The sequence below is a fragment of the Rutilus rutilus genome, assembly GCF_951802725.1.
Source record: "Rutilus rutilus genome assembly, chromosome: 1".
Taxonomy (NCBI): Eukaryota; Metazoa; Chordata; class Actinopteri; order Cypriniformes; family Leuciscidae; genus Rutilus; species Rutilus rutilus.
The window spans coordinates 1,141,590-1,166,483 of record NC_140209.1 but is presented as its reverse complement, the minus strand read 5'-3'; the positions used below and the strand labels follow the sequence as shown (position 1 = coordinate 1,166,483).

The window sequence follows — 24,894 nt, the reverse complement described above, 5'->3', positions numbered from 1 at the left end:
TGGGTTGAGTAAATGATGGCTTTTCATTTTTGGTTAAAACTACCCCTTTAATGTTTACATACCAGGAAATAAGGCGTGGACTCTCTGGCAAGTGTAGATTGCTGGACATCAGCGATGCAAATTCCTGAAACAATTTTTAAAAAGGACAGCACAACCATGATCAACAGAACCAAAACATAAAACATATTACAAATTAATGAGATTTGCTGAATAATCTCTACTTATCTGCTTGAAGGATAACACCGTCTAACTTCTTTGAATTAGGGAGTAGTTGCAGGACCATGGGATGGCAATCAGGAATAGGCCTACTACATTTGAGAACAGCATTAGGAACATGGATTTTCATGTGCTAGCAAAATTCTGACAACGATTCAAAAGCACGATCACAGAACTGACAGCATTTGATAGCATTTTTTTGTTACCACATACACTATAACTGTAACACTACTTAAAAGCACTTTCATTAACACTGGCCATGAGATTGCAAAGCCTGAAACGAAAAAAATATATATCAAAAGCAGGTCAAGCAAATAACATGGTAAATTTTGCCTATTATGTGAAATGTCGAAGTTACTTGCTGGTAAACAGGTGAGCAGAGTCAGTGAATTGCTTGCGCGGCCACGGTAGTAAACCGTGTTCGCAAAATCAAACCAAATACGTGGAAACAATGTAGAAATGAAAAAAAAAAAAAAAAAAAAAAACTTATATATTGGCTTACCGTATCACTCAGTTGAACAATTCTCCATCTTCTCAAACTCTAAATCCCACTTATCGTCACGCGCAGGTTAGATTATTCAGATGACAAATTCTTCCAACCGTCTTCACGTTAACGTTGTCCATTTTCACAGGCAACTAATGTTTGAAACACGAACCGAAGAAGATCACAAAAGCTTAAAAATTGCTCACAGATTCGCAGACACTGTTTATCTTGATAACAGGAATGATGATTCTGTTCAGTTGAATCCCGCTGACAAAACAAGTTTGCCTGTAGTAGCCGTCTGCTCGCGTGACGCGTCACATTTGAACTGAATTGAGCGCAAAAAGAAAGAAATCAATCCCACAATGCAATGCCTTGTATACAGTCAGTATGATACTGTATTACGAATTTATCAGGATGAAAACAGAAATGTGCTGTTTATTTACAGCTGTTCTATAAAAGATACAGCTTAATACTGTATTATGGAAATACAGTACAATTTTGTAAGAAATTCGCTGTAAATTTACAGTAAATGAATGAATCACGTTTAGATGAAGTATTACGAAAACTGACCTTATAATAAGAATAAAATAATAAAGAATTTTATCAGCAATCTAATTTTAAACACCTCAACTTGTGTCTGATTTGCAATACAATTTGCTAATTGGAACATGGTTAGAATTAAATGTCTAACAATGTTATTGAGGAAAAAAAGAGAAAAAGCACTACACAAGCCAAAATTCACATCAATCAACTGTGATTCAACAAAGTTACCAAGTAACAAATTCGAAGCATGAGCAGATCAAAAAGATCAAACAAAGCCACACAAGATCAATCTTGGACAAGCGCCAAATATGTTATGGCCCAAAACCAACTTTAGCTCGTTTAAACCATACAAAAAGGTAAGGACAGAACATATATAAAAAAAAAAAAAAAAAATCACAGATGAAATTAGACTTTTCTGACGTGTAATCCCGCCATACGGTTTTAATAGGAATGTCCAACAAACAACAAACAACAAAAATGAATTACTACAAATTCACACACAAAAGATAATAAACTATATAAAAGATTAACGGAAATAATAATAGTACACAGGTAGGAGGAGAGGTAACAAAGGAAAAGAAAGTATGATAACGTAGAGATGTAAAGATATGTGCAGAACACACTTCAGCCTCAGTCTCAGAGTGAAAACATAACACAACTTTAAAGTAAAATAATTTATTTCCTTCATATATCAAAAAGGCTTAACAAAAGATTTGAATAAATCTTCAGGAGAGAGTAAGGCCTAAAGTAATAAACAGAAAAGAAGCAACAACACATTTCCCAGATAACCATAATCAAGTGAACAGAGCTAATAAGAAGTTACACAATACATTTTAATTACCAACAGAAAATGAAGTAAATGCCTGCTTTCACAATATCTTTTAGTTATTCACAGGTAAAGAGTCAACACTAAAATGATATAATATGTTCCAGGTCCCTCACAAGGATAAACTAGCAAGCCAACTAACCGTTGTTGGCACACAGCAAATGAGCGTAGGTCATCACACACACTCAACACACACTTTTTTTTTTCTTTTTTTGCAACATTTTGACAAAAACAGAATTAAAGACAATTATGACAAAAATCAGTCAAGGCAAATCAAACAAAGATCTTCTTTATCAGATCTACTGTGTCCATCTCCTCTTTTGTAAATCTTCCCAAACTCAACACAATGATGAACACATGAGGTCCAGGTGACAACATGGAAATACATTTCAATATTTATTTTACTGCTTGATCATTCGTCAGTGTCGTGTCAAAGAGACCTGGAGTATCAACAACAGTTACTGATCGACCATCAACTTCACCAACTCTCTTTCCACAAACTGTGGTGACTGAATCTAGTCTTAATTCACTGACAAACTCATCTCTTCCCAGAATACTGTTTCCTGTTGCACTCTTCCCATTTCCTGTCTTCCCGATCGGAGCAATCCTCAGACACTCCTGATCCTCTTGTTCATCTTCAGCACCTGAAAATCACAGCGGTAGAAAGAAAACTTAGTGAAATGAAGCTCAAACTTTAATATTGTTATGTTGTATTGTAGAAGTTGCAGCTGAATGCTAATTGATTATGAACTGAAAAAAAACAAAGTCACTTGCACTAAAACAGCTTGTAAACAATGTCATGTAACGTCACATTTACCTCAGAAAAACCATATCCAGTGACCATAAACACGAAGGTCATCTAGAAAAATTAACTCTAGAGGGGAACATTTTGCTAAATAAATGCACCATATTACATATTCATTATAATTTTTTACTGTTCTTCAATAGGCTATTTAATGGATGTTTGAATAAAGCTGGCAAGTTTTTACGACAGCCACCATTTAAATGTTTATATATCATGTAACTTTATTATTATAAAAATAAATAAGTGTAATTTAAGTGTTTGTATACAAATAAGTTAATTTTTATCTTCAATATTATAGTAGGCTAATGAAGCCTAGTAGGCTACAACTGACTCCATAGTTTACAGCATTAGTTAAGCATCTCAGCATCCCAGATAGCTTAGAACTAAATATTGCGACAGAAACTTTTAACTCTCTTTTCCAGCACTTTAGACAGTTGCTAAAAAAAAAAAATTGTCCAACGCCATGGTACAATGAGCACACTCAGGCCCTTAAGACAGACACACTCAGGGCCTTAGGTCTGCTTATTTTTCAAACCTATTAGAAGAAAATAAACATAACCCTAGGTATTTATTTGAAATAGTGGCTAAACTAACGAGAAATAAATCTTCAACCCCAGAAGTTTCCAAGCAGCACAGCAATAATGACTTTATGAACTTCTTCACTTATAAGATTGATAATATCAGGGATAAAATTATAACTATGCAACCGTCTACTACAGTATCGCATCAGGCAGTGCATTGTAGTCTCCCAGAGGAAAAATTTGATTCATTCATTGCTATAGGAGAGGAAGAATTTACTAAACTCGTTAAATCATCTAAATATACAACATGTATGTTAGACCCGATACCGACTAAGCTACTGAAAGAGATGCTCCCAGAGGTCACAGATCCTCTTCTTAATATCATTAACTCATCTTTGTCACTAGGATATGTACCGAAAAATTAAGCTGACTATGAATAAACCGTTTGTTAAAAAAAACACAACCTGATCCTACAGAATTAGTCAATTACAGGCCAATCACAAATCTACCTTTTCTGTCAAAGATAATAGAAAAGCCACTCTTTCGGGGAACACGACAGGGGTGCCTGCTATCCCCTTTATTATTTGCGCTAGCGATTGAACCATTTTCAGCTGCTCTAAAAATTAAGGAGGGAATTGGGGGGATTGAAAGATGGGGCATAAAAAAAATCAATTTACGTTATATGCAGATGATCTGCTTCTCTATGTAAGTGACCCTTTGGCAAGCATCCCACGTATCCTGACTTTGTTGAATTCTTTTGGTCGTCTGTTGGGATAGAAGCTAAATATCTCTAAAAGCGAATACTCCCCAATCAACCAATTAGCTGTAGCCATATCGCCATCAGCTATGCCCTTTAAAATAGCCAACACAGGATTTAAATACCTTGGCATTACAGTTACACGATCCTTGCGAACAATGCAAGAACAAAATCTTACTTCATTAACATTTGATGAGAATTGTAGTAGATGCTCACAGGCTCCATGCAATCTCACCCACATGTTTTGGGCATGCCCCAAGTTGTCTGAATTCTGGCAACTATTCTTTAAAACAATATTAGACATATTAGGCATAACTTTACCTCCAACCCCACATATCGCTATTTTCGGCAAGTCCACAGATGGCCTCCGTACCACAACCATTCAAAATAACGTAATTGCCTTCGCCTCTCTTATTGCTCGCAATAAAATTTTGTTATTGTGGAAGTCTCCTAAACCACCATTACTCAAAGTCTGGCTACACAACATTTTAGGTCTTCTGAAACTGGAGAAGATCAAATTCTCACTTAGGGGGGTCATCTGGCAAGTTCTATACTCAGTGGAGACCACTACTTAACTATCTAGATAAGCTGCCAGCTCGGGAAGTCTCTTTGTTGAGTTCCACTGTATGGTTATATATGTACTATTCCCTCTGATCCGGTCAGCCAGCGGCAGATAGATCTTAAGGCATTATAGTCCTTCATGTCTATTGCGATCTCAAAATTCCGGTCAGTTGATAATACCTAGATTATCAAAATCAACTGCTGGCGGTAGATCCTTCTCCTATTTAGCACCAAAACTTTGGAACAGTCTGTAGACAACATAATCCAAAGGATAACATGTAAAAGTGTAAAAACTTATTTCCAACATGGTCCTTGGTGTTAAAACATTTAACATAAAACAAAGACCTATTACAAGCCGAAGACAAAAACATTTAAAACAAATCATCCAAAGTTCAAAAAACAATCTAAAATCAGAGAATCTTAAAATCACATAAACTAATAAATTCTACTCTAATTAAAAAGGTCGGCTACTCTATTCCACAAGAAAGCCTTAACCTGTTGTCTAAAAGCCCATCTGGAATTTACAATTTTAATGGAAAACGGCAAACTATTCCACAATTTTATACCTGTAAAAAAAAAAAAAAAAAAAAGAACTTCTAGCTGCCTTGTTGACTCTGGGCACTTTACAAGAACGGACACTAGCCCTAGTGTTATTATGATTATGTTGAGTATGAACCATTTTGGGTGTGTAAATATTTGGGAGCAGAGCCATTTATAACATTATACATGTGATTCAACTTTAACTGCTCCACTCTAACATGTACTAGCAGCAGTCCTACCCTTTTAAAAGCATCTCTATCAGTATGAGTCCGAGGGGGTGCATTTAACAGGTAGCGGATAACATTATTTTGCATCACTTGCAGCCTGTTTTTAAGTTTAACTGATAATCCACAGTGCCATGCAGAACATGCATTATCGAAATGACACTGAATCAATGATACAACCTGTAATTTCTTGATAGAGAAATCTAGATGCCTTGTTCTGCGATACAAGAATTTCAGTTTACCTGCACGCTTGGATAGTAGTTTGTCAGCAATAATTTTACAGGTTATTGACTGCTCCAATGTTAATCCCAGGTATGTAATACTTTGAGACACTATTTCAGTGCCATTACATGTGACCTTAAGTAAATTTTTTCTTGTGTTACGTCCTGTGACGTAGTCTTGTGTTTATAATGTGCTGGTGATTGTTTTCTCTTTTTTTCTATCTCTCTTTCTTTCTCTCATGCAGCACTCCAAATCGTCCGCAGCTAATGCTAATTAGCAGGAGCGTGGCTTTTCTGTTGGCAGCCTGTATAAAACCGCAAAGAGACTGATCGACAGAATCCCTCTCCAGCTATCCCAGACATTATTGTGTGAATTGCTGTTAAAAAGAGAACTTATATTCTTTTGTGAAACCTGTTGTCTGAGTACAATGACCATTTAGACTGTGTGAGTTTAAATTGTTAAACCGTGTACGGAGACGGGCGCCAATTTATTTGGATGATCCATCCCTAAACTTTTCTCCGGTTTATTTCTCGCTAGTCAGGGAGAGAGGTAAGATAACTGTCTTTAATTTTTCATTTCTTTTGTCATGTAATTTATCTGGGTTTAAACTTTAGGAAGTCCTTGTTTTGTTTGTTATTTTGGCCTGGCCCTCTCCTGATGATGTGGTTATTATTTAAGTTTGTTTGTCTGTTTGTTGATCTTTGTTTGCTTTATAAATATATTGGTTAAACCTTTAATAAAAGAAACTCTTTCAGTTTCCTTTTGTTGCAAGGTGCAAATCAATGGGTGTTGTGTAGCCTTTTGGATATAAAGGTGAAAAGGAATTAGAGCTGGGATAGACGTAAAGGAGATTTCTCACATTTATTTATTTATTTTTGTTACATCATTTGTTACTCCCTCTTTAAACCCCCTAGACTGAAGTGGGAATGTAACACTTGACAACTTCCTTTTTGTTCCAAATAAAATGGACTCAGTTTTTCCCAGATGTATTGAAAGCCTGTTGTCTATAAGCCACTTGCTAACACTATTTAATTCATTACCTAGAGTCTTCTCAATCTCGCTGATATCATCCCCAGAAACCAACAATGCAGAGTCAAGTCAAGTCAAGTCAAGTATATTTGTATAGCGCTTTTCACAATACAGATTGTATCAAAGCAGCTTCACAGTATTAACTTAAAATAATACAACAAGGTTTGTTTCTAGTGGAATTTATTGATTGATAAAATCAGATTAAATATCCCCAGAATATCCCCAACTGAGCAAGCCAAAGGCAACAGTGGCAAGGAACCGAAAAACTCCATCAAGTGACCTAATGGTGTCCTAAAACTCCATCAAGTGACCTAATGGTGTCCTAAAACTCCATCAAGTGACCCAATGGAGAAAAAAAAAAAAACCTTGGGAGAACCCAGGCTCAGTCGGGGGCCAGTTCTCCTCTGGCGTTTATTAACTAGAGGCCGGATTGTAATTTGCACTGTAAGATTAAAAATATTATATGAATGCCTGGCTGAAGAGATGCGACTTTAATCTAGTTTTAAACTGGGAGAGCGAGTCTGAGCAACGAACACTATCAGGAAGGCTATTCCAGAGTTTTGGAGCTAAATGTGAAAATGCTCTCCCTCCTTTGGTGGATCTGGATATCCTAGGTATGACCAAAAGCCTTGAATTTAGTGATCTTACAGAGCGCGATGGATTATAGGGCGATAGAAGATCCGTTAAATAGACTGGAGCTAAGCCGTTTAGGGCTTTATAAGTCAGTAGCAATACCTTGTAATTAATACGGAACTTTATAGGTAACCAATGCAGTGATGATAAAATCGGTGTTATATGATCATATTTTCTTGATCTAGTAAGAACTCTAGCGGCGGCATTCTGGACTAACTGTAGCTTGTTTATTGAGGATGCAGGACAACCGGCTAATAAAGCATTACAGTAATCTAGTCTCGAGGTCATGAATGCATGAACTAACTTTTCTGCATCAGAAACTGATAGCATATTACGTAGCTTAGCAATGTTTCTAAGGTGGAAAAAGGCGGTTTTTGTAACATATGAAATATGATTTTCGAAAGACAGGTTGCAATCGAGTATAACACCCAGGTCTTTTACTGTAGAGGATAAAGTAACAGGACATCCTACTATATTAAAGTTGTATTGCGAGAGGTTTTGCGGGTGGTTTTTTGAACCCGATAAGTAGTACCTCTGTTTTGTCTGGATTTAATAAAAGAAATTTACGCGTCATCCAATCTTTTATATCGTTAACACACTCTGTCAATTTGGATAATTTAGCGTTTTCATCTGGCCGTGACGAAATATATATTTGAGTGTCATCAGCAGTGTTGGGTAAGTTACTTTAAAAAAGTAATTAGTTATAGTTACTAGTTACTTCTCACAAAAAGTAACTGCGTTAGTAACTGAATTACATCATTACAAAAGTAACTAATTACCAGGGAAAGTAACTATTGCGTTACTTAAAAAAAAAAAAAAAAAAGTATAAATATAAGACATTTCTTGGATACCCCCAATATGAAACACTAAATAGAACATGCTTCTTAAGAAATGTACCAAAAATATATAAATAGTAATAGAAAATATAGCCTACACATACACTAGTGCATCTCACACACCTTCACAACTGGTAGACTGTATTGCCTACTTGAAGTATTTTCTTCCTCACAATATTAAGTTTAACAAAAAGTGCTCTCAATATAATACTGAACAATATACCAACATAAATAATAATAATAAAATATAATCTTTTGGGGCTTTATTTTTATAACCTACAGAGAACGTCATCATCAGAGGTTAGCCAAATTCTAGTCGTGTTTGCAGCACAACAACCGGTCAAACAAATAGCCATATTTGAACGTTCCCAGCAGGTAATTTTGGAGTTTATGTTAGGCTATATAAAGGCCTCATAAACACACACACACAGAGAGAGCCTACTCGGATGAAAACCGCTTCAATGAGCTCAATTATAGTAACGCCACATTTTTATTGACAGTAACGGCAACGGCGTTGTAACGGAGGAAACAGTAATTAGTTTGATTACTCGTTACTGACAAAAATAACGCCGTTAGTAACGACGTTTATTTATAACGCCGTTATTCCCATCACTGGTCATCAGCATAACAATGGAAACTAATTCCATGTTTCCTTATAATATTTCCAAGTGGCATCATATATACTGAGAATAATAGAGGGCCTAACACAGATCCCTGCAGCACTCCATAGTTTACTGGAGTTATGATCGATTTTTCTCCATTTAAATAGACAAAATGGTAGCGGTCAGATAAGTATGATCTGAACCAGCTTAATGCTTGTCCTTGAACACCAGTATAATTTTGTAGTCGATCTAAGAGTATTGTGTGATCTATAGTATCGAACGCAGCACTAAGATCAAGTAAAACTAGTATTGAGATACAGCCTTGGTCAGAAGCTAAAAGTAAATCATTTGTGATTTTAACGAGCGCAGTTTCAGTGCTATGGTGCGGCCTGAAACCAGACTGAAACTTTTCATAGATATAATTTTCTTGCAAGAAAGAACACAATTGAGCGGACACCACTTTTTCTAATATTTTAGACATAAATGGAAGATTTGAAATGGGTCTATAATTTGCTAGGTTATTATGATCTAATTGTGGTTTCTTAATGAGAGATTTTATAACTGCCAGTTTAAATGTTCTTGGAACATGACCTAAAGATAAAGACGAGTTAATAATATTGAGGAGAGGCTCTTCCACTACAGGTAACACTTCTTTCAGTAGCTTAGTTGGTATAGGATCTAATAAACATGTTGTAGTTTTAGATGAAGTGATAAGTTTATTTAACTCTCTTTGTTCTATAGTTGTAAAGCACTGTAATTGTTCTTGCGGGGTGATAATTGAGGCTGAATTATAAGGCGCAATTGAAGAATGAACGTTTACAATTGTGGTTCTGATGCTTTCTATTTTCTCAGTGAAGAACTTCATAAAATCATTACTACTAAACTGTAACGGGATATTTTGTTCGGGTGACGTCTGTTTATTTGTTAGTCTAGCCACGGTGTTAAATAAAAACCTTGGATTATTTTGGTTATTTTCTATTAGTTTGCGGAGGTGCTCAGCCCTGGCCGCTTTTAGGGCCTTTTTATAACGTGACATACTGTCTTTCCACGCGATTCTAAAGACCTCTAAATTAGTTTGTTTCCATTTACGCTCTAAAATCGAGGTTTCTCTCTTTAGAACATGCGTAGTATTGTTGTACCACGGTGCTTTAATTTTCTCTCTGACCTTTTTTAATCTAATAGGTGCAACAACATCCAATGTTCTAGAGAGAATAGTGCTCATAGTGCTAGTTAGTTCTTCTAGTTCATCTGTTTGTTTGGGTTCAGGCAGCAGCTGAGACAGATCAGATAAGCAATTCGAGAAATTATCTATGGTGGATGGAAGGATTGTTCTGCCTGGTTGATAACGTGGCGCCGCATGACATATTACAGTACGTAATATGCAAGTTACCATGTAATGGTCAGTGACTTCATCACTTTGCGGTATAATATCTATATCGGTTGGATCGGTTCCATGTGATATAATTAAATCGAGTGTATGATTAAGACGCTGAGTTGGTCCGGTGACGTTTTGCTTGACTCCAAATGAATTTAATAAATCTGTAAACGCAGCCCCTAACGCATCATTTGGATTATCTACGTGTATGTTAAAATCTCCAACAATTAATGCTTTATCGACATTGACTAATAGGTCTGAGAGAAAATCTGCAAACTCTTTTAGGAAATCAGCGTAAGGCCCAGGCGGTCTATATACAGTAGCCAAGGCTAGAGATAATAGGGATGTTTTTCTAACATCTAAGAGCGTAACATTTAGTACAAGTACTTCAAACGAAATAAACGTATAACCCGTTTTCTGAGTAACATTGAGAATATCTCTATAGATTGTTGCAACACCGCCGCCACGACCAATCAGACGGGGCTCATGCTTATAGGAGTATCCAGGAGGAGCAGACTCATTTAGACCGAAATAATCATTTGGTTTAAGCCAGGTTTCAGTAAGGCAAAGTACATCGAAGCTATTATCTGTGACTATTTCATTTACAATAACTGCCTTAGGTGTGAGTGATCTAATGTTTAGAAGACCTAGCTTTAGAAATAGTTTTTGTTTACTAATAGCAACATTTTCTGTTTTAATAACAATTAGATTTTTCCTAGATCCTGCAGTGGATTTATTATTTGATCTCACTAAACGAGGAATAGACACGGTTTCTATGCAATGTTCTACACTAGTATTTATATCAGTTAAATTGGTGCAGCAGAGACTATGATTTGGACTTTTGGTTACTAGTCAAAAGGTATTTAACATTTTGGAGATGTTATCCGACAGAAGATCCGCTCCGAATCTGCTTGGGTGTAAGCCATCAGCACGGAAAAGCCTAGGATGCTCCCAAAACAGATTCCAATTATTTACAAAGAGCAGTTTCTGCTCATTGCACCATGACATTAACCATTCATTTAGCGCAAATAATCTGCTAAACTTTTCATGTCCTAGTCGGTACGTGGGAAGCGGTCCTGACACTATGATCGTTGTTTCAGGCGATGTGCTGCGTACCGTATCGATCAGATTCCTGAAGTCTTTCTTCAGAATCTCCGTCTGGTGCATCCTGATGTCGTTCACTCCCGCGTGCAGGACAACAGTTCCGACGCGCTCGTCACCGTTCAGAATCTCGGGAACGTGAGTAGCAATTTCAGAAACACGAGCACCAGGAAAGCAGTGACTGTGCACCTTACTTTTACCTAACGTTGCGCGTACGTGCCGAACGATGCAATCGCCGATGATCACAGCATCGCGTTCCGTTTCGCGAAGAGGGGAGAAGCGGTTTTGTGTGGATAACTCGAAAACCGGGAGGGTCGGAGAGAGTCTTGGTCTAGACCTGACTCGCGTCTTCCGCTGCGGAACCATCCAGGCTTCGTGGTGGCGTGTTGGAGCCGGAGTGAACGAGACCATGGCTGATCGCGACCTCGGCGCTCGGGACCGATGTTGAGAAACGCACGGAGTAGACGAAGTCGGAGTCAGCGGGTTAGTAACGTTAATCACTGATTTGTGTGCATCGGCGCGTGATGTTTCAAGAGCTAACCGCCAGTCTATCAGCTCGGCTTGTCTCAATAAAAGGTTGTGGATCTGTTTCTCAACAGCTTCCAGCTCAGACTGCAGTGCGTGCAGCTCAAATGTGTCCTCACCTGCACCAAAAGGTAGACTACTTACATCTGATATATTCGCCATTTTAACTGATGGACAGTAAGTTAGCAACGAAGCTACCAGTGATGCTATCAATATTAATTTATGACTTAAGTCTTAGATATAATCCGTCTTTTTAGTGGTACGGGTGTAGAGTAGATGCACGATAGGCGAAAAATGTTTGTAAGTGAGTGTTGAGAAGACGCGTTCAGCCGTGATCCACGGACGTAACCTATAGGAGTATCCAGCGTTGGATTACTAATAGGCTTGAGAGGCGTCTACTCAACAGTCCGCGTTGTAACTATGAGGGTTGAGCAGTAGTGCTTCTCAGTGAGGTAAAGTAGAAAATGTTTGTTGTAAGTAAGTTTAAAGAGTAAAATCAAGATTTATAAATCAAATCGATGGAGCTCCAAAGACAACAACGCGTTGAGACGCGACGCATGCGCATTCGAAAACAGGAAGTCAAAAACACCATCAGATGTGTAGAAGCCAAAGGACATCAAAAAAGGAAAGCCAATAAGAAAGCCAAAAAGGAAGTCATCAGCATATAAAAGCAGCTTACATTTCACTGCACCTGGCATGTCATTGATATAAACTAAAAATAAAAGGGGGCCAAGGACTGAACCTTGGGGCACCTCACAAGTAATATCTCAAGGATCTGATATGGTCCCCTCAACATCACAAACTTGAGTTCTTCCAGTGAGGTAAGAGGTGAACCATTTCACAGCAGTGTTTCTGAAGCCTATACTTTGTAGCTTTGATAGTAGTATTGCATGGTTTACAGTATCAAAGGCTTTTTGCAAATCAAGAATCATGCCCACATACTTTCCTTCAAAGTTTTGTCAAATATAATCACATAAGTGAATAAGACAGGTTTCAGTAGAATATGCTGCTCTAAATCCAGACTGAAGTTCATACAGTAGATTTTGTTTGACAAGATACTCTTCCATCTGCTCATACACAAGACGCTCAAACACCTTTGATATGGCTGTCAGAATTGATACAGGCCTATAATAACCAACATCTGATCTACTATTTTTCTTAAAAAGAGGGACTACCCTGGCCCTTTTCATATCGCTTGGAAAGATACCCTGACATAAAGACAAATTTATTATATGGGTGAGTACCCCAGATATTACATTGGCACTATCGCTCAAACATCTGGACAGAATAAGGTCCTGTCCAGTTGCTTTGTTAATTGGCAAAGTGGATAGACACTTTGCTCTGAGACAGGGCCAATCTCACCCTCTCCTCTGAGACAGGGCCAATCTCAAAAGCATCAGGAGTAACATGTTTGTTTTTATAAAAAGGAGTTTACAAATGATGGGCCATATCTACCTGACACACTAGGCAACTTATCAACCAGACTGGCAGCAACTGTTGTAAAAAAGGTATTAAAAACGCAAGCAACCTGCTGTTTGTCAGAAATTATTTTGATTGGATATCTCTGGCGAGCAGTAGACAGATGGATAATATTGTACCGAAAGCGTCAGCCTGTTGCCTTCCACGAGCTCTGTTCCTGACAGCGAAATGGGTCTGCGTGGTGATTTAAGCAACACTGCCATATCCAAAAAGTTTGTTATCTGCGTTCACAAAGGATCTGCAGAGTTTATAAGTACTTAAAACAGACTTAAAATACAACTAATACATCTATTATTTTATAATAGAATATTAACTTGTATAGACTGATCGTCTAACTTCTTGAGGGCACGACTAGAGGATAGGCTCTCTAGTTACCGCGTGATTATCTCTATAAACTTTAAGCAGGGTTTTAGGATAATTGGGAACGGTATTAATCGTGATCCATCACAAGAGGATGGCTGAAACTGTGCACGCAACCTACTTTCTCTCTTGGGTGCTCATATAATTACGATAACAACACAGCAAGCAGCCAAGCACACGGCACGCACGCTGTATACAGTGGGGAGAACAAGAATTTGATACATTGCCAATTTTGCAGGTTTTCCCACTTACAAAGCATGTAGAAGTCTGTAATTTTTATCATAGATACTCTTCAACTGTGAGTGACGGTATCTAAAACAAAAATTCAGAAAATCACATTGTATGATTAAGTAATTAATTTGCATTTTATTGCATGACATAAGTATTTGATACATCAGAAAAGCAGAACTTAATATTTGGTAAAGAAACCTTTGTTTGCAATTACAGAGATCATATGTTTCCTGTAGTTCTTGACCAGGTTTGCACACACTGCAGGGATTCTGGCCCACTCCTCCATACAGACCTTCTCCAGATCCTTCAGGTTTTGGGGCTGTTGCTGGGCAATACGAACTTTCAGCTCCCTCCAAAGATTTTCTATTGGGTTCAGGTCTGGAGACTGGCTAGGCCACTCCAGGACCTTGAGATGCTTCTTACAGAGCCACCCCTTAGTTGCCCTGGCTGTGTGTTTCGGGTCGTTGTCATGCTGGAAGATCCAGCCATGACCCATCTTCAATGCTCTTACCGAGGGAAGGAGGTTGTTGGCCAAGATCTTGCGATACATGGCCCCATCCATCCTCCCCTCAATACGGTGCAGTCGTCATGTCCCCTTTGCAGAAAAGCATCCCCAAAGAATGATGTTTCCACCTCCATGCTTCACGGTTGGGATGGTGTTCTTGGGGTTGTACTCATCCTTCTTCTTCCTCCAAACACGGCGAGTGGAGTTTAGACCAAAAAGCTCTATTTCTGTCTCATCAGACCACATGACCTTCTCCAATTCCTCCTCTGGATCATCCAGATGGTCATTGGCAAACTTCAGATGGGCCTGGACATGCGCTGGCTTGAGCAGGGGGACCTTGCGTGCGCTGCAGGATTTTAATCCATGACGGCGTAGTGTGTTACTAATGGTTTTCTTTGAGACTGTGGTCCCAGCTCTCTTCAGGCCATTGACCAGGTCCTGCCGTGTAGTTCTGGGCTGATCCCTCATCTTCCTCATGATCACTGATGCCCCACGAGGTGAGATCTTGCATGGTGCCCCAGACTGAGGGAGATTGACTGTCATCTTGAACTTAATCCATATTCTAATAATTGCGCCAACAGTTGTTGCCTTCTCAACAAACTAATTGCCTATTGTCCTGTAGCCCATCGCAGCCTTGTGCAGGTCTACAATTTTATCCCTGATATCCTTACACAGCTCTCACAGGCCTGTTTGTTTGAGTGTGTGGACAGGTGTCTTTTATACAGGTAACGAGTTCAAACAGGTGCAGTTAATACAGGTAATGAGTGGAGAACAGGAGGGCTTCTTAAAGAAAAACTAACAGGTCTGTGAGAGCCAGAATTCTTACTGGTTGGTAGGTGATCAAATACTTATGTCATGCAATAAAATGCAAATTAATTATTTAAAAATCATACAATGTGATTTTTTGGATTTTTGTTTTAGATTCCATCTCTCACAGTTGAAGAGTACCCATGATAACAATTTCAGACTTCTACATGCTTTGTAAGTGGGAAAACCGGCAAAATCAGCAGTGTATCAAATACTTGTTCTCCCCACTGTTTAAGCCTATACAGTTTTTCTAAGTTAAAAACCCAAACCCGAGGCTATTCATTAAACTTTAACCCGAACCGAAACCCGTGAGTTTTTCGGGACCCGTCGGGCTCTGGTCGGGTAGCAGACCTCTACTCTGGACACTTCTGCTGCACCAATGCTTGCACACCCTTGTGTACCCCTCATATTTGAGCCATTGTCATAGCTCTACCCCTACAGTTAGCCAACTCCGTCAGTGTTTCTGTGAGGCCTTTACCAGTTGTGTCCTTCACGACTGTGAAGCAAACAAAAGACTCATTGATGGTGGCATTCTTGTTGTTGTCTGTATGAACATACAGGATTATTACGGAGGCCAGCTCCTGCTTTGAAATGTCAGGTGTGCAATCCAACTCCACTTCAAAGTACTTGGAGGCTTTGACCTGGGCACAAATTTGACCTAGTACACATTCAGAAATTGAATCTAAAAATTAATTTTGAGTGCACCACGAAAGATATCCTGTGGTTTCTTTAGAGTCTACCTTTCTAAGATGCTCTGCTAGTGTGACAACATATTGTGCTATGACATCAAGGATACCCAGGAAATTTCCATTTTTAGGATCTCCTAACTTAGCATTCTTCCCCTTCAGTGGCAAGCATTTATGTGATCAACACTGGTTTCATGATGCTACAGCATTCTTTGAAAGACAACTCTAGCTCCACCAAAAAGATTACACACAAAACAATACACTTTATTTGTCCTTTTGTCCTTGGAGTACAGTAACCAATCCCACTGCACTTTTTCTCCATTGGACATTGAACGAAAACAGTATGTTCCACATTCTCCACATTCTCTTCCACCTACTCTGAGCAATGCCTGAACTTGCCTATTTTGGAGCACTTCTTGCATAGTTTTTTGCCTCTTCACGATGACTCGCTTGCTTTAGTCCTCAGTTGTAAGTCACTTTGGATAAAAGCGTCTGCTAAATGACTACCGTAAATCCTCTAATATTGGCCTGTATTCCATTAGCGGCTGGGTCTCTAACATTGGCCGGTCTCGCTGTTGGCGGATAATAGTCTCTAATAGTGGCCGGGGGAATTATTAGAACCAATGTTTTTCTGGGCAGGCCACAACATTATGCTTCTGATAGTAACATGCAAATACCACAGGGGGGCACTGTTTGCTAACGAATCCAAGCCATAGCTACGGTAGCCTGGTCATGTCAATCACTTCGCTCTTGACTCGCACGTGATACTTCAGTCACCGGTAGGCTAACGTTGTTTACCAGGGCAGCCCTGTGCTGCTGGACGAGAGGCCCTGACTGCTGCCCGCCTGCGCGAGGAAGAGAACAGACGCACAGCGGAACATGATGACGACGAAGAGGAACTGTACAATAATGAACTTGTTGTAGAGGCTGGTGCGAGTGATGAGGAGATTACAGGGAGAGATGAAAAGGAGGAGGATTAAACAGAATTGGAGGATTTTTTTTTACTTCAAACCAAACGAGACAGGACACACAACAACAGAGGATTAGGACTATAATTGGACAATCTGAGGATGGTTAAACTTTGGAGCAGTAAGGTGTCTAAACCAGTAAATTGCCTTTTGTTATGAATCAATAGCCTAATTATCACTGTGTATGGTTAAGTGTTTACAATGCACTACCGGTATATTTGCTACGTTTTTGTTACCATATTTCTACACTGGAATTTAGCCTGAATTACCGGTATTTGTTGTTAATGTTCTGTATGCATACCATAACTGTACGTTTTCAATAAATCAACCTAGTATTTTATAGGTTCAAATAGACACAAAATCTTGTTTTTATTCATTCTACTGGTAGTCCGGGCTTAAATAAAGGCCCGGGCCTATATTAGAGGATTTACGGTAAATGTAAATGTAAACCTCATCTTCACCTCTCTTTTCCACATTCTCCTCCAATTCCTCCTCAGTGGTGAGTGGCTTTCCATCTCTGTCTGCACTATTTTTTACCCAAAAAGGACACAGTGAATAGGTTGGTCAACAGAACTTCAGACCATACTGGACATTTAGTTTTGTGTGGTCTAACTAATAGAACTCCTGCCTGATGTCATCACTGGTCTCATCTGTACTTGACGCCATCGCCGACCTCCCCTACACTTCCACCTAATGTTAGACCTACCTGTTGCCTTCCCCTGTCTTTCCTGATCCACCATCCTCACACCTGAATGAAATGAACTCAGTTAAATATAGCAGCCTGAATTCAATTCTTAAATCAGCCTAGCGATGGCATCAGATCTGTTGAAAAAGTCCTGGCAGAAAGCGATGCATAAGGCTGTAGTGTAACGGACGCCCAGTTCCAAGAATGCACTAATATTTTGTTGGTTGTACCAGTTTGCAACAGTTATTAGTTAACATTAAGTTGTCAACACTTCGGAAAAAATAATAATTCGTCGTTACACTACATCCTTACGCATCGCTTACTTCCAGGACTTTTACGTGCTTTTCCCAAATCACTGAAGTGACCTCAACGTCCGGGTTAATGGTAGCATGAATCTGCCTGCTCTGTGTAGTAATGTTGCGTGATCGAGATCAGCCCACGAGTAAACCGCTGTCTAGTATTGCTCTGAGCTGATAAACTCTTTGCGCTGCGCAGCTCAAACAAGTAGCGTGGTTTCATTTTGCTTTCGTTTGCCGTGTGCCAGGAAAAAAAAGGTCGCAAAATGTGACCATTTACTCACAGTCTAGAGCCCTGTATAGTGCTGTATTTCTGCTTTACATGAGCGCCACCTGCTGTCAGAGCGAATTTTTGTTTTTTTGCATTGATCTGAACTGAAAAATTAGACATTCCTGTTGGTTGAACACAAATTAATAAATATCAATCAACAAAGTGTCCTGTGCTCACCACACACCGGCTATAGGTGGAGAGGAGAGATTTGGCTATAGGGTGATGTGTGGCTAACTTACACAGAGGAGACTTTGTTGCTCAGCACATGAAAATAAACTACTTACCGTGATCTCAGACTGTGTTTAAGTGGTTTCTCCACTGCATGGATCTTCATGTGTAGCTTTAGGTGACGTTTAGTAGAGAAACTCTTTCCACACTGATCACACGTGTGCGGCTTCTCTCCAGTGTGGATCCTCTCATGTGTTTTCAGATTTGCTGACAGACTGAATCTCTTGTCACAGTGTGAACACTTGTAAGGTTGTTCTCCAGTGTGGATCATCTCATGTGTTTTCAGAGATGATGACTGACTGAATCTCTTGTCACAGTGTGAACACTTGTAAGGTTGTTCTCCAGTGTGGATCTTCTCATGTGTTTTCAGAGATGATGACTGACTGAATCTCTTGTCACAGTGTGAACACTTGTAAGGTTTTTCTCCAGTGTGGATCCTCTCATGTGTTTTCAGAGCTGATGGCTGACTGAATCTCTTGTCACAGTGTGAACACTTGTAAGGTTTTTCTCCAGTGTGGATCATCTCATGTGATTTCAGATTTCCTAACAGACTGAACCTTTTGTCACAGTGTAAACAATTGTAAGGTTGTTCTCCAGTGTGGATCTTCTCATGTGTTTTCAGAGTTGATGGCTGACTGAATCTCTTGTCACAGTGTGAACACTTGTAAGGCTTTTCTCCAGTGTGGATCATCTCATGTGTTTTCAGATTTCCTAACAGACTGAATCTCTTGTCACAGTGTGAACACTTGTAAGGTTTTTCTCCAGTGTGGATCATCTCATGTGTTTTCATATTTGATGGATGACTGAATCTCTTGTCACAGCGTGAACACTTGTAAGGTTGTTCTCCAGTGTGGATCATCTCATGTGTTTTCAGATTTGATGTCTTACTGAATCTCTTGTCACAGTGTGAACACTTGTAAGGTTGTTCTCCAGTGTGGATCATCTCATGTGTTTTCAGATTTCCTAACAGACGGAATCTCTTGTCACAGTGTGAACACTTGTAAGGTTGTTCTCCAGTGTGCATCATCTCATGTGTTTTCAGATTTGATGGCTGACTGAATCTCTTGTCACAGTGTGAACACTTGTAAGGTTGTTCTCCAGTGTGGATCATCTCATGTGTTTTCAGATTTGATGGCTGACTGAATCTCTTGTCACAGTGTGAACACTTGTAAGGTTGTTCTCCAGTGTGCATCATCTCATGTGTTTTCAGAGTTGATGGCTGACTGAATATCTTGTCACAGTGTGAACACTTGTAATGTTGTTCTCCAGTGTGGATCATCTCATGTGTTTTCAGAGTTGATGGCTGACTGAATCTCTTGTCACAGTGTGAACACTTGTAAGGTTTTTCTCCAGTGTGGATCATCTCATGTGTTTTCAGATTTGATGGCTGACTGAATCTCTTGTCACAGTGTGAACACTTGTAAGGTTGTTCTCCAGTGTGGATCCTCTCATGTGTTTTCAGAGATGATGGCTGACAGAATCTCTTTTCACAGTGTGAACACTTGTAAGGTTGTTCTCCAGTGTAGATCATCTCATGTGTTTTCAGATTTGCTGACTGACTGAATCTCTTGTCACAGTGTGAACACTTGTAAGGTTTTTCTCCAGTGTGAGTTCTCTGGTGCCGTTTTAAACCGTCCGCTGTAGTAAAAGTCTTCTCACACTCAAAGCACATGTACTCTCTCACACCAGTGTGAATTTTCTGATGTATATGTAAATACAGCAGAAGTGAAAAACTCTTTCCACACACAGAACATACATGTGGCTTCTCCTTCGTATGAACTGTCAGATGTGCCTTCAGGACTGATGCCCTAATAAATGTTTTGCTGCAGTGATCACATGAGAACGGCTTTACTCCGGTGTGGATCCTCATGTGTTGATTACGATTTTCTACTCTTCTGAAACTCTTCCCGCATTGATCACATGAGAATGGCTTCTCTCCAGTGTGGATCCTCATGTGAACCTTAAGGTATGATGATCGACTGAAACTCTTCCCGCATTGATCACATGAGAACGGCTTCTCTCCGGTGTGGATCCTCATGTGTTGATTACGATTTTCTACTCTTCTGAAACTCTTCCCGCATTGATCACATGAGAACAGCTTCTCTCTGGTGTGGATCCTCATGTGAATCTCAAGATTGTGTTTGCTTTTTAAACTGTTTCCACACTGAGTGCAGGTAAAAGATTTCTTGGCTCTTCTCTCCTCCTCCACTTCACTCAGTTCTTCACTCTCCTCCTTCACTTCACTCAGTTCTTCACTCTCCTCCACTTCACTCAGTTCTTCACTCTCCTCCTTCACTTCATTCAGTTCTCCACTCTTCTCCTTCACTTCACTCAGTTCTTCACTCTCCTCCTTCACTTCACTCAGTTCTTCACTCTCCTCCACTTCACTCAGTTCTTCACTCTCCTCCTTCACTTCATTCAGTTCTCCACTCTTCTCCTTCACTTCACTCAGTTCTTCACTCTCCTCCTTCACTTCACTTAGTTCTTCAGTCTTCTCCTTCACTTCACTCAGTTCTTCACTCTCCTCCTTTACTTCACACAGTTCTTCACTCTCCTCCTTCACTTCCATCAGGTCTGACATGAAAGAAAAAACAAAACAATTTAACCGAGAGAAATATAAAGGGAAAGGAAATGAAAGTGAGCCCTGATGTAATGGTAGAAAGTAGACAACTGCTATAAAATATTATGATAATTTGATGCCTTTTTAAAAAGTGATTATATGTCCTTGAAACTTTCCATGATTGTGAAGAGGTGGAAAAGTTGGCGTCAAAAGGCAAGTGAATGGTGACAAATTAATAATTTGCATCTGCCTATTATCATCTGGAGATATACAGTCCCCACCAAAAGTATTGGAACAGTGGCAATTCCTTTCATTTTTCTGTAGACTGAAAATATTTGGGTTTGACATCAAAAAATTAATATGAGGGAAAAGATCAACATTTCAGCTTTTATTTCCAGGTATTTACATATGGATGTGATACACAACTTAGAAGATGTAACCTTTTTGTTTGAACCCAACCATTGCTCATGTGACCAAAAGTGTGACTGGCAGGTGTGTTTTGTTGCCCTGGTGTGTCCTATTACATTGATTATTCAATCAATAAATAGCACTGAATGTCTGCGCTCAGTTTCAGATTTTGGTTTTGCCTGTGCAGACTGCAGTTAGACATGTAACCAACATGAAAACCAGAGAGCTGTCCATGGGTGAAAAACAAGCAATTGTGAATCTGAGAGAAAATGGAAAATCAATCAGAGCCATTGCACAAACATTGGCTATAGCCAGTACAACCATTTGGAATGTCCTGAGGAAGAAAGAAACCACTGGTATACCAAGTAACAGACCTCGAAAGGGTATACCAAGGAAAACATCAGCAGTTGACAACAGAAAAATTGTGAGAGCTGTAAAGAAAGACCCTAAAACAACTGTTAGTAACATCAGCAACAACCTCCAGAGGGCAGGAGTGAAGGTATCACAATCTACTGTTCGCAGAAGACTTCATTAACAAAAGTACAGAGGCTACACCAGAAGATACAAACATTTCATTAGCAAGAAGAATATAAAGGCCAGGCTGGAATTTGCCCAAAAGAACAGAGACAAGCCTCAAACATTCTGGGGCAAAGTTTTATGGACTGATGAGACAAAGATTAAACTTTACCAAAGTGATGGAAAGGCTAAAGTTTGGAGAAAAAAAAGATCTGCTCATGACCCCAAACACACAAGCTCATCTGTGAAACACGGTGGAGGTAATGTCATGGCTTGGGCTTGCATGGCTTCTTCTGGGACAGGCTCATTAATCTTCATTGAGAATCAGAAACACTCAAGTGTACAGAAACATTTTGTCTGCCAATTTACAGAAAAATGCAACCAAACTGATTGGGAGATCCTTCATCATGCAGCAAGATAATGACCCAAAACACAGTGCCAAAACAACAAAGGAGTTCCTCAGGGGCAAGAAGTGGAAAGTTTTAGACTGGCCAATTCAATCTCCAGACTTAAACCCTATAGAGCATGCATTTTACCTGCAAAAAAAAAAAAAAAAAAAAAGAGACTGAAGGGAATAACCCCCCAAAACAAACAACAACTAAAAGAGGCTGTGGTGAAAGCCTGGAAAAGCATTACAAAAGAAGAATGCAGAAGTTCCTCCTGAATCCGAGGTTCTACTATCGGCCGTATTCTCCTCTCCAGTACCCTGGCATAGACTTTCCCAGGGAGGCTGAGAAGTGTGATCCCTCTGTAGTTGGAACACACCCACCGGTCCCATTTCTTAAAAAGAGGGACCACCACCCCGGTCTGCCATTCCAGAGGCACTGTCCCCGACCGCCACGCAATGCTGCAGAGGCGTGTCAGCCAAGACAGCCCCACAACATCCAAAGACTTGAGGTACTCAGGGGGGATCTCATCCACCCCCGGTGCCTTGCCACCAAGGAGTTTCTTGACTACCTCTGTGACTTCAGCTTGGGTGATGGACGAGTCCGCCTCTGAGCCCTCAGCTTCTGCTTCCTCAATAGAAGACGTGACGGTGGGATTGAGGAGATCCTCAAAGTATTCCTTCCACCGTCCAACGACATCCCCAGTTGAGGTCAACAGCTCCCCACCTCTACAGTAGACAGCGTTTGTAAGGCACTGCTTCCCTCTTCTGAGGCGCCGGACGGTTTGCCAGAATTTCTTCGTGGCCAGCCGATAGTCCTTCTCCATGGCCTCACCGAACTCCTCCCAGGCCCGAGTTTTTGCCTCCACAACCACCCGGGCTGCAGTCCGCTTGGCCTGCCGGTACCCGTCAGCTGCCTCAGGAGTCCCACAAGCCAACCAGGCCCGATAGGACTCCTCCTTCAGCTTGACGGCATCCTTTACTTCCAGTGTCCACTACCGGGTTCAGGGATTGCCGTTAAAGTTAAAGATCTCTCTGACAGGAGACTCGGCCAAATGTTCCCAGCAGACCCTCACAGTACGCTTGGGTCTGCCGAGTCTGTCCAGCTTTCTCCCCCGCCATCGGATCCAACTCACCACCAGGTGGTGATCAGTTGACAACTCCGCCCCTCTCTTTACCTGAGTGTCCAAGACTTACGGCCGCAGGTCAGATGAAATGACCAAAGTCTATTATCGACCTACAGCCTAGGGTGTCCTGGTGCCACGTGCACTGATGGACACTCTTATGCTTGAACATGGTGTTCGTTATGGACAAACTGTAACTAGCACAGAAGTCCAATAACTGAACACTGCTTGGGTTCAGATCAGGGGGGCTGTTCCTCCCAATCACGCCCCTCCAGGTGTCACTGTCGCTGCCCACGCGGGCATTGAAGTCCCCCAGTAGAACGACGGAGTCCCCAGTCGGAGCACTTTCCAGCACCCCTACCAGAGACCCCAAGAAGGCCGGGTACTCTGCACTGCCGTTTGGCCCGTAGGCACACACGACAGTGAGAGACCTATCCCCGACCCGTAGGCGCAGGGAAACGACCCTCTCGTTCACCGGGGTAAAATCCAACACATGGCGGCTGAGCTGGGGTTCTATCAGCAAACCCACACCAGCCCGCCGCCTCTCACTATGCGCAACTCCAGAGTGGTGAAGAGTCCATCCTCTTTCAAGGAGTGTGGTTCCAGAGCTCAAGCCGTGCGTAGAGGTGATCCCAACTATCTCTAGTCGGAACCTCTCAACCTCACGCACAATCTCAGGCTCCTAACCTGCCAGCGAGGTGACGTTCCACGTCCCTAGAGCTAGTTTCCGTGTCCAGGGATCGGGTTGTCGAGTCCTCCGCCTTCGACTGCCACCCGATCCTCTCAGCACCGGCCCCTTACAGTCCCTCCTGTAGGTGGTGAGCAGTGTTGTTTTTGGCGGCCTGTTTTAATTTTAGTTTTAGACTAGTCTTTGTGTCAAGCTGTCATTTTAGTTTTTATTAGTTTTAGTCACGTTCATACTCTTTTTAGTCTAGTCAAGTTTTAGTCGACGAAAACTGATGACATTTTAGTCTAGTTTTAGTCAATGAAAGTTGTATTTTAGTCTCTTTTAAGTAATGCAATTCTATTTAACCCAGTCAATATAGTATTTCAAACAAGGTTATCTTATTATATTTACCGTAAATCCTCTAATATAGGCCTGGGCCTTTATTTTACTTAAGCAAATTAGAACAAAGCAAATATAGAACTAACCTATTCCTCAGCCGGATGCACCTGATGTTGCTCCTCGAAATAAAACTTCCAGCACTTCTGAGGTCAATTTTCCAGGATTATTATTAATATAGTATTATTGCTCACACTCACAGCATTGTAAAGTACATTATCCAGCTTGCGTGGATCGCCTCAGATTATTTGTGTTTGAATAGCGCGCGCTCTCCGTAATTAAGATCAAAGTCAACAGAATATTTTGAATCTCTTTTGCACTTATAAGAAAAAAAGCGAGCCTATCGCCGGCGCGATTGTCGACTCCAGGGGGTTAAAAAAATTGATTTTCGCCAAAAATCCTCTTTGGCTCTGCAGCTGCCATGGTAAACAACGTTAGCCTACCGGTGACTGAAGTATCACGTGCGAGACAAGAGCGAAGTGATTGACATGACCAGGCTACCGTAGCTATGGCTTGGATTCG

At 40.4% G+C, this 24,894-nt stretch overlaps 2 protein-coding genes across 2 annotated transcripts in view; one reads left to right on the top strand and one right to left on the bottom strand.

Annotated features, from left to right (window-relative positions):
• Positions 1–24,894, top strand: part of LOC311301520 (uncharacterized protein) — a 402,121-nt gene that overhangs the window by 31,319 nt on the left and 345,908 nt on the right. The gene's annotated exons all lie outside the window — the stretch shown is intronic.
• The window catches only part of LOC311301401 (uncharacterized protein), a 40,274-nt gene that overhangs the window by 838 nt on the left and 14,542 nt on the right, over positions 1–24,894 (bottom strand). Inside the window, exons 2-3 of the mRNA XM_084426463.1 lie at positions 18,373–20,890; positions 63–2,713 (exon numbers count right to left, since the gene is read on the bottom strand). Of these exons, the coding sequence (XP_084282589.1) occupies positions 2,707–2,713; positions 18,373–20,885 (2,520 nt within the window). The 5' untranslated portion in view covers positions 20,886–20,890 and the 3' untranslated portion in view covers positions 63–2,706. The remainder of the gene's footprint in view (positions 1–62; positions 2,714–18,372; positions 20,891–24,894) is intronic.